Consider the following 10507-nt stretch of genomic DNA (forward strand, 5'->3'; position numbering starts at 1 on the left):
AGGCTAGAAACAGTCATGCTGTCCACGCCAGCTCTGGAGGGGTGCCTAAGACTGAGCACAGAGACTGCAGAGGGCCGAGCTGGGCTCCTGGACTACTGTGACCTGGGGGATGGAAGGAGGAGGGTGTGGGAGAAGAAATGATGTTCAGATTTAGGACCCATCCCACCCATCAGCCACCTCAGGCATGGTCTCAAGAAAGAGAAAAAAGACGTGCACTCAGTCCTCCCCATCAGCTCCCAGGAACTGTGACCGCCTCTACCTGCACCCTAATGGCTCCAGAGCTTCAAGCCAGGCTCCACCCCAACCCCTCCATTCTCCAAACGAGCCCAGCACAGTGTGAATGAAAAATCAGCTTTAATCATTCAGCTTCAGCTCAGCTGAGAACGTCCCCTCTCAAGGCAAAGGGATGGGAAGAGACATCTTTCCAAAAGGCTTCAGTCCACTACGAGGCTGCGGTTCAGAGAAGGGAACAGCTCAAAGAAGCCCTAAAATGGGAAGAAAAGTGGGGTCTACAATGAGGGGGGACCAGACAGACATGCCCTGCCGCTCACTCACCCTCCACCAACATAAGCCAACAAGACTTGTTTTATCTATCGCTTGACCATGGCCACACCTTCCCATCCCTGGTCCCTCTACTGCCTGTCGTTTCCCTGTGGGGGCCGGCCAAGGCTTGCTTGGCCAGATGGCAGCATCCTGTCAGCCAGTCCCCATCACCTAAGTCAGCCACTGAGTGAGGCTTGGTGCTGCCCTGGTGAGGGGCTGGGATGGAAGTTACCTTGAAGAGCGTGAGGGTCTGGAGTACTCCCGTGGTGCACGCTGTCTCCCGGATGGAGTGCATGGCCAGTTGGGGGCTGCCCAAATCTAGGACCCGCAACCCCAGCCGAGAAGCCAGGATAGGTCCAATGGTGGTCCCACAGGTGGAGTCATTGCGGACCATAAGATCCTGGGGGAGGGGAGATGATGCTGAGCCGTGAACAGTGTGTGTTCATTAGGCCAAGGAGAAAGTCACCTGCCAGGCTGAGAGGAAGGGGCCTGAGGGACCCTCAGGTCTATCCCCAGAGAAAGGAGCCCTGCTGGTGCCATGGTTAAGTGCTCAGCTGCCAACCAACAGGCTGGCGGTAGGAACCCACCCAGCAGTTCCATAGGAGGAAAGCACTGCAGATCTGCTTCCTGACAGATTACAGCCTAGGAAGGAAACCAGGACATTCTGCTCTGTCCTACCAGGGCACCGGGAGCTGGAATTGACACACGCAACAGCTCCCCAGGAGAGTGGACGAGACTGGGTGAATCACAAAGCCAGCCCTTAGTGACAGACCTCAGAGCACAATACAGTCTGACTTGTCCCAGTCTCTCTAGCCACTGTTACCCTGCCTCTCATAAATAACCCACTCTCCACACAGCAGCCAAGGGGGCTCAAAAACCCAAACAGACTCATCCCTGTCACCCTCTTTTCCCAAAGACAAAGCACTCAGCTGTGTTAGTGTTTTAAACATATTGCTGTTGATATTTGGAAACAATTCTCTTTGTGCTATGGTAAGAAGCAAGGAGTCCTGGTGTGGCGCTGTGGGCTAACGCGTCCGACTGCAAAGTCGTTTGAACTGCAAGGTCAGTGGTTCAAGCTCATCAGTGGCTCCTTGGAAACCCTATACAGGGTCGCTATGGGTTGGAACTGACTCAATGGCACTTAACAACAACATGGTCAGAAGCAAGCTGAGGAACTCATAATAGAGACATTAGGAATCAGGGTTTTCAGTGTAGAAGAGGGACTGATAGAATCTAACACACGAAGTATTAACGGTTGCTATTCTTTGAATAAGATCCTCCCAGAGCTGCCTCCTTCTCATTAGGGAGTCCTCAGCTCTGCATGGGCAGGGCAGGGGCTACGGAGCAGGGAGAACCCTGAGCTGATGGGAGTCAGCAGGCCAGGGTCCCAGTCCTGACTCCACATGAACTTGCTTGTTATACAATGAGTCACTCGACTACACAGGGCCCCGACACACACACACACACACACACACACACACACACACACAATCCCCTCTGCACTGGGAGAGAAGGAATTAGACATGTGATTTCCAGGATAAGGGGGAGAGAGGCTGTAAATGTTCCTTACAGAAGCTCCCGGGTAAGAAGAGAGACGGGACAACCGAGGGATGCAGTATGAACCCGCCAAGTGCCAGAGGCACACTACATTGTCAATGCTCACAAATCAGGCAGCAGCATTATCATCCTCATTTTACAGATGTGGACACTGAGACTCAGAGGTTACGAGACCTGCCCAAAGTCACAGCTAGTACCTCAACAACTAGCTCTGCCCATACCCCAGAACCTCTGCTCTCCCTCCAGTGGGACCCCCTCCACTAAGGTCCTTTCCCAGACTCCATCCTAACTGGGGCACCATCAGTTGGTACCCTCCCGCCCTGCTCCCTCTGATACACCTTCCTAGGCAGGGCCCACTCTCACCTGTAGAGGCACCCCGACATTGTTGGCCACCTCTCGGATCAGGGCCTCGGAAACCGCGTTCGAGGCATAGCGCTGTTTGCTATTCACCTTGATCACAGGGCCCTGGAGTGGGGAGAGGGAAGAGAGACAGGAACGAGATGGGTGACAAGCCCAGGGAATGAGATAGGGCCCAGAACTAGGCAGGCATCCAAGTCCCTGAGAAGAATAGGAGTGTCTCACCTTATGGAATAAAGGCCGGTGGTTCTCCTCATGCTTGTCTCTGAAAGATGTTAAGGGCAGGGATGGCAAACAGGAGCCGGGCTTGCCAACCCTCACCACCCTTCCCAGGGCAGACATTACTAATGGATCACAGCATTCTGTCCTGCCCAGTCCACAGGACCTCAGAGTCATTCTAAACACTGTGCTCTAAGCAGCAGCAAACAATAGGTATCAGTGTACGACATGGGGCCTACTCAATGGCAACAAGAGGTCCCCAGTGAACCTTCCAGCAGACTGAGAAAGGAGGGGTCAGGGTGGAGCCTGCCAGTGCTTATGTGGGCCCGACTGTGAGGGTTGCGAGTGGGGCATGGTATCTCACTCACAGGTAGTTGGGGTGCACTGCATGGGCCATGTCAGCGCTGATCATGAAGGACTTGGGAATAGCTTCCTCGAAGGCCGTCAGGTGCTGGGGTGAGGCCGAGATCCGCCGCAGCACCAGCTCTGTCAACAGGGACTGTGCTCCTTGGGCACTCTCAGACCCCACCTGGCAAAAGCAGAGGGCTGACTTTGGGGACCTGGGGTCAGGGGCCTGAGCTGAAGCCGAGAGGCCCGGAATGGCCCAGGATCCCAGAGTCACTTAGGTGAGGGATGAGGCTGGTTATGAGCAACTCTCTGGTTCCGGGATTCTGGTGGTGGGCTGGGACCCAAGTAATTCAGAGACACTTCTGGGGTCAAACTGCATTTATGGCCCACCCCCTTCCTTCTCCAGTAACCTTCACATCTGGGGCTCAGCACAGGTTCCACACTGGTCACTTTCCTTGGATGCATGTAGACATGGTTATGAAGAGTTCTAAACCGTGGAGTGTCAGATGGATTTCTTTAAAAGGCATGGCTAGATGCTAATCCTTCACCCTTTTCCCTCTTTAAGTGTGGTGCTGTGGGTTAATGCTCTAGACTGCAAGGTCAGTTTGAACCACAAGGTTGGTGGTTCAAGTTCACCAGCCGCTCCTTAGAAACCTTATACAGGGTTGCTGAATTGGAACCGACTTAACGGCACTTAACAACAACTCAGTGTAGGCATAACGGAGTAGGAACTGCCATTCTGGGTCTCAAGGTGAAAGGCATGTGTTCAGGACAGCAGAGACCGATCCTGAACTTCTAACTCAGACCTGCCCAATAACACGATAGAAAACTACCATCCATCTGTTCAAGCCAATGTGTTTTGGAAGCTCCACTATGGTGTCTTGAGCCTGGCCCGTAACACAGGGCAGCAGAATGGCAGGCTGTGTGTCGAGTCCTGAGGCACTTCCTTGTCCTGGAGGAGCTAGTCTAGAGAGACTAGAACTCAGGTCACATTAGAAGCAGGAGCCAGAGAGAAGCCCTGTAGCTGAGGAAGTCCAGGCAGTATGCCCCACTGCCCCCCAATCACTCCCATCTGCAGCGCCTCTAGAGTCACCCTGGGTCATGGTGGGCACCTGGTACAAGTTGGCTATGATCGAGGGGTCCCCTCCCCATACCTCTTCATTGTCGTAGAGTGCAATCAGGCGCACATGGGGCTCTGTGGCCAAGGAGGCAGGGGCTGCGCAGGAATCGATCAAGGCCTGGCTCAGTGGGGAAACAAGAGCACCATTGTCACTGGTTTCCTTGGTAACTCAGCCTCCCCAACAGCTCGGAGACTCAGACTCCCCTACTGGTTTTCCAGCACCATGGCCTTCCCAGCTTGCCTCTCAGGGCACTGCCTGGTGAGGGGCAGACTGGGAGACACCATCCTTAGAGCATGCCCTCACACCTTTCCATGTCAAAGGCAGGAGGAAACGGAGATAGAGAGGGAGAACAAAGACTCCATAAGGCAAAAAGGAGGGTGACATCATGGGACAGATTGGCCTCAGTTAAAAGACTGAGGTCCCCAGATGTGACCGTGACTCCATCAAGGCCACATGGCTGCAGACACAGGTGCAGATCCCAGGCCTGGCTCTGGTTCTTCCAATCATATCCCAAAGTCTGTCTCCAGCAAGAGGACAGACAGGGAAGGACAGAGAAGGGGCGAGGGCAAAGGGAGAGGAGGAACTGTCTTGGTGTGGATGGTAAGGAGGAGGAGAATCCAGGTGACAAGGAAGAAGAGAGACTACCCCTGAGGTCTGAAGGAAGAGGAAGAAGGCTGTGTAAGTCTGAGCTGCAGGAGGTGGGCGATACTGCCCCCTGGGATGATAAGGTGGTACTGCAGGCTGTCTCAGAAGCACAGATGGCTTAAGAAAAAGCCATCAGAGGAGGGACAGGATGAGACACTGGTGTCCTAAACGTCTCAGCCTTCCCCTTACCTCCACCCCCAGCCCCAAGCCAGTGTAAGGATAGGGGCCAAGGGGAGTGATGCTGAGGCTGTACTAACTGAGTCCAGGACCCACCCAGCCCCAGCCCAGCAGACAGGGTGGCCAGCAGCCCTTCCTCTGCCCCACCAGGATGGTGTGCTGCCTGCAGAGCCCCACTCACCTGCAGCGCACAGAAGCAGCTGTGCAGATTGTCCAGCCGGGGGGCAAAGATGAACTCCTCATAGGCCCCACCCAGGACCTAGGGAGATACCACAGTCAAATTGACCTTCAACCCCAGCCCAGCTCCTGTTTTTCCACATTCTGAAGACTTGCACCTGAGCAGGCCTTTGGTTTCTTGGACAACCTCTCCCTGACCCTACTGGCCCTGCAGGGCAGGGCTGAGCTGAGAATGGAGACAGGTGCTGGGAGGGTGGAGGTCCAGCATGCTGACCAGTCCCCTGGGGCAGGAAAGGGTGGGGCTAAATGGTTACAAAAAGGCAGAAAGAAGAAGACTAACCAAGGAACAGAAACTCAGTGCAGGTTCAAACAGGACAAACCCCAAAGCAAGACGACTGTTGAGTAAATTCCCACTCTAGTTACAGTTACAGAGAACTGTTCCCTAGGATTTTCTTGGTGTGGCGCTGGCAGGATAAGCACTGGACCCCAAGGTCGGTTTGAACTGCAAGGTTGGTGGTTCAAATTCACCAGCCACTCCTTGGACATCCTATACAGGGTTGCTATGAGTCAGAACCAACTTGACAGAACTTAACAACAAAAAATAACAATCTTACGGCATCAGATTCCCAGGCCTTCTATAGCACTAATGGATGGGTTCAAACTGCCAAATATTGGGGTTGTATTGTTGTTAAGTGCACTCGAGTTGGTTCTGACTCATAGCAACCCTGTGTAAGGTTTCTGAGGAGCAGCTTGTGGGTTTGAACTGACGACCTTGTGGTTCACAGTTCAGCACTGAGGCATGATGTTATAGTCAAAGACAAACCATCGGTGCCACATTAAAAGTTTTAGCAATCTCCTATTGAAGGGAACTGGGAGAGACACAAAGAGAAGTTCCAGAAAAGGGGACACATGCAGGCCTCTTGGTCTCAGAAGTTTAGAGCCAGTGAGCGTGGGTCCAAGTGTGGACAGGGACCCCTCCCCGTGTCCTGCAGTAGACCTGCCTGGGGATCTGTAAAAAAGACCTCTCCCCAGGCCGTACCCCAGAGAGCCAGAGCAGCAGATCTGAGGTGGATGAGACCCACTGCTCTGGGGAAGAGAGGTGGTCTGTATGGGGGGAGAACAGGGAGGAGGGTACATGGAGCCATGCTGGCGGGGGGGGGGCGCGGGCTGCAGCGTTACTCACCGCAGGCTGGGTGTCTGCGAGGCAGAGCTCCATCTCTAAGATGTCCTCAGGGCTCAGCCCCAGATGGGCACACAGCAGGGACATGAGGACTGAGTGGTGCCGGTCATCCTGCAGGATAGGGGGCTGCTGAGAGACGATCCCTCCCCTCTTCTCCTCTTCCCTCTCCTACCATAGGGGCCATTCTTACCACAGAGTTGAGAGGCCCTGGCTCAGGAGTCCCCTTCTCCAGCTCCTCCTGGATGGTGGTGGCAAGAATGGGGACACTGTGAAGACACACGAGAGGGGTCTGTGGCAGGCACAGCTGAGTGGGGGAGGGGCATCCCTGAGCTCTGCACCTTCTGACGGGGGTACTGCCCTTGCCCTTCTGACTCCTAGCTCACTCTCCAAATGGCAGAGCTGAGAGGGCCCTTGGGCATCAATGGAACTCAAGAATAGAATGTGGTCATAGCCACTGTTAGGCAGTGGCCTCCCAGGCCCCACTGGGGCTCTTCTACCACACGGTGCCACACCCTGACCCCCTGCCCCCCCCCTTCCCGGCTTCAGCCACCATAGCCAGCTCCTGACTCACAGGTGCATCTCGGTGTTGGGTCCAAAGTTCTCGTTGATGTTTCTCTGAAGATGGATGGCCAGGTGCGGGATGCGGAGAATGGGCCGGTCCACATGCACCAGCCGCTGCTCCAGCCGGCCTGAGGTGGGGCACTGTGGCAGGCTGGCTGTCAGCATAGGCCATACCCCTTCCCCCCAGACCAAAGCAGCTTTCTGACCTCCTCTTCCCTGGGGGTCTATCCTGCTTCCCCAGGGGGCTTCACTATGGATACCATGAAGGGGAAGAACCATTCATCGTCAGGGCCCCAGTTCCCACCTTGACAATGACACGTCCAGCCAAGGTCAAGTCACGGTCAAACCAAGTGCTCCAGATCCCACCACCATAAGTCTCCACGCCCACCTGGTGGAAGCCAACCTGGCTGCGGCGAGAACGGCGTTTCACCTGAGCATGAGATGGGAAAAGGAAAGTCAGAGAAAGCGGAATGAGATGTGCTCATGTTACCACCTGGGCTGGGCAAGGCACTGGAGCCCGTCTTTCCTAAGTTTAGCTTCCGGTTGGAGATGAACTTAGACCAGAAGATGTTAACGAACACAGAGGCAAAGTATCAGTGCCAGATGAAAGGCACAAAGTATACAGGAAGGACAACTAATTTACCTCACTCCTGCTCCAGGGAATAAAAACACAAAAAAAAACAGTTGTCACTGAGTGGATTCCAACACACGGTGATCCCATGTGAGTGTGCCGTAGGGCTTTCAATGGCTCAGAACTTCCAAAAGGAGATCACCAGGGCTTCTGAGGCACCTCTGTGATGATTCAAACCACCAGCCTTTTGGTTATAACCATCTGTATGTAACCATCTATACCACCCAGGCTCTACGGAGTATGAAAACCAATTCAGACTCACTGCCACTGAGGTGATTCTGGCTTACAGTGACCCTATAAAGGGTTTTGAGATAGTAAATCTTTATGGGAGCAGACAGCCCCATCTTTCTCCCAGGGAGGGGCTGGTGGGTTCAAGCTGCTGACCTTGCAGTTAGCCCAAAGCCTGAACCACACGGCCACCAGGGCTCCTATATTATGGGGTATGTTGTTGTAAAGTGCGGTGGAGTCAGTTCTGACTCATAGTGACCCAAACAGGGTTACTGAGAAAGGGCTGATGGGTTTGAACCCCCGACCTTGGGGTTAGCAGTTAGTGCTTATCCTATAGCGCCATACCAGGGCTCCACTACAGAATATTACTGTTGTTGTTAGGTGCAGTTGAGTGGGTTCCGACTCACAGTGAGCCTGTATATGGTTCCCAAGGAGCAGCTGGTGTGTTTGAACCACTAACCGTGTGGTTAGCAGTTCAGTGCTAATCCTACAGCACCTTACCATGACTCTGACTGTACAGAGACAATTTGTGTATCCTAGCTCTGTTCTGCTCACACTCCCCGACACCCTCCACCCAAGCACCCTCAGCACAGGCCCAGTTCCTTACCCGGAGGCAGGGGCTGTCCGTGTGGGCACCAATGAGGCTGAAGCCATTGCCGGGAACATACTGACCCCCGACAGCAAAAGCGATGATGGTGGAGGAGTTCCTAGTCAGAAAGTACTGGGGAAGTGGGTGGGGCAGGATTAGCTTGCTGGCACACAGGGCTCTGAACCCCCGTCTGGTTGCCCTGTTTCCCCCAACTCCTCCCCACATACCTTATTTTCAGGTTTGATATCCCAGCTGTCCGTCTCCTTGAGTTCATGGAAGCCAGCCTGGAGGAGGCGGCTACGGCACTCAGCCACAACTGTAGAGAAAGAACACCTTCACAGCTATAGAACCGGTGGGGGCCACACCGAGCCCACCTTCCTTCCAGGAGCTGGCCACTTACCGTGGTAGGGAGAGGGGCTCCGGTTCACAAACTTGAGGAGTTCCCGGGCTGCGGCCTGCACCGCCTCTTTGCGGGCTCTGCCAGTCATGGCCACCTAGGGGAGCAGGACGTTCAGACTTCTTAGTGATCTGGGACCTCTGACCTTTTATCCAGGCTCGGAGGACCCTTATTCACACACTGCCAGATGAAACTGCTCTAAGGCTCAGAACTCTGCTTCCGCCTTTTCTCTACCCAGAGCCACAGATCCCAACCCTTCGAAGGCCCAACCCTTCGAGCCGGTCTCAAGTTCAGGATGCCCCGCCCCCCAATCTCAGTTTGGTGGGGTTCCCTAAGTCCCACCCCCGTCCCGCCCAACTAGGAAACCTTGGTCTAGGTCTGGCTCTCTAGCTCCCTAGCGGACCCCGAACTCTGAGTTGGTAGACATCATGTGCACGCCCCATCCTCGCTCCCCAACGCACACCCGTCTCTCGCAGCGGACCCTTGGCCACCCTGGGAAGGTGAGGTCACTAAGGGCAGAGCTTTTGGTTTCGTTTTGGGACGGACTCGCCCGCCACCACAACACGAGGCTGATCGCGGGTCCGAGTAGGCGCGGGCCTGTGGCTGGAGTTGTGACTGATACTCGTGCGGCCCCGGAAAGGACCCTCCTACCTGCATGTCCCCGCGCTTAGGGCCCAGTCGGCACGCTGCCCGAGCGCTTGCCCCACCTTCCGCCACGCCCCTTGCGCAGCCGCTGCAGGCGGACGCCCTCTGCCGGCTGGGAGGTGTTAGAACAGACGCGCATCTCTCCCTGGTTCTCAGGGCCGCAGAAACACGCGCCCCCTTCAGCTCACCCGGAGAGACGTGTGCTGTACAAAGTGCTTTCTCCCTGTCACCACCACCACCTTTGTGATAAATAAAAGCAACACAGCTAATGTTCTTGGAGCGCTCATGATGAACTTTAACTTTGTGATAAAGCTTATTATCTCGTTTAATCTTCAGAACTGCCCTGTTAACTTTGTTTTTTTAACTGTCCCGTTGTATACATGAACAAACTGAAATACAGAGACAAGTAGCTTGCCTCTCGCAGTAAATGGCAGAGGTGGGGTTTAGACCCAACTAATTTGACTTCAGAGGCCTAGAACCACCGTTGTAGGCTGCTCTGAGATTTTTTCTGGACCGTTTTCTACACACCCTGCTAATAGTATGTTAGGAGTCCTTTAGTGGCACAAACGGATAGGCGCTACTAGTCTCAAGGGTTGGAAGTTAGAGTCTACCCAGAGACTCCTGCGGAGACAGGCCTAGTGATTTTCTCTCAAAAGGTCATGAAAATCCTATCGAGCATTTCTACCCTAAACATATGGGGTCACCATGAGTTGGCATCAACTAGACAGCAACAGGGGTCTGGTGATGCAGATAAATTACTAGACTGCTAACTGCAAGGTTGGTGTTTCAAAGCCACTAGCTGCTCCTCAAAATCCTATACAGCAGAAGTGGGTTGTTGTTGTGTGTTTTTTTTTTGTTTTTTTTTTGTAAGGGCCATTTGAATATTTATAACAACACTGAATAGGAGCTCTGGTAGCGTAGTGGTTATGGATCAGGCTGATAACCTCAAGGTTAGCAGTTTGAAACTACCAGCTGTTCCTTGGGAGAAAGATGAGGCTTTCTGCTCCTGTAAAGATTTACAGCCTCAGAAACCCTGTGTAGGGTGTCTATGAGTCTAAATGACTCCACAGCACCAAAGCTCCTAGATGTATTGAATTTTGAGTCTTGCCCACAGTTGCCTTGGAAAGGCAGA

General features: G+C 53.9%; 1 protein-coding gene across 1 annotated transcript; it reads right to left on the reverse strand.

The window, feature by feature from the left end:
• Nucleotides 1–337: 337 nt before the first annotated feature.
• DNPEP (aspartyl aminopeptidase) lies at nt 338–9407 on the reverse strand. Its single transcript, XM_006867840.1, has 15 exons — nt 9382–9407; nt 8734–8827; nt 8561–8649; nt 8352–8465; nt 7190–7315; nt 6896–7026; nt 6515–6590; nt 6328–6435; nt 5149–5226; nt 4179–4262; nt 3045–3205; nt 2683–2722; nt 2464–2565; nt 776–943; nt 338–485 (listed from the first exon to the last, which is right to left on the reverse strand). Exons 1-15 carry the CDS (start codon nt 9385–9387, stop codon nt 435–437), a joined length of 1428 nt encoding a protein of 475 aa, XP_006867902.1. The 5' UTR covers nt 9388–9407; the 3' UTR covers nt 338–434.
• Between the last annotated feature and the right edge of the window lie 1100 nt (nt 9408–10507).

The sequence above is a fragment of the Chrysochloris asiatica genome, unplaced genomic scaffold (assembly GCF_000296735.1).
Source record: "Chrysochloris asiatica unplaced genomic scaffold, ChrAsi1.0 scaffold00110, whole genome shotgun sequence".
NCBI lineage: Eukaryota > Metazoa > Chordata > Mammalia > Afrosoricida > Chrysochloridae > Chrysochloris > Chrysochloris asiatica.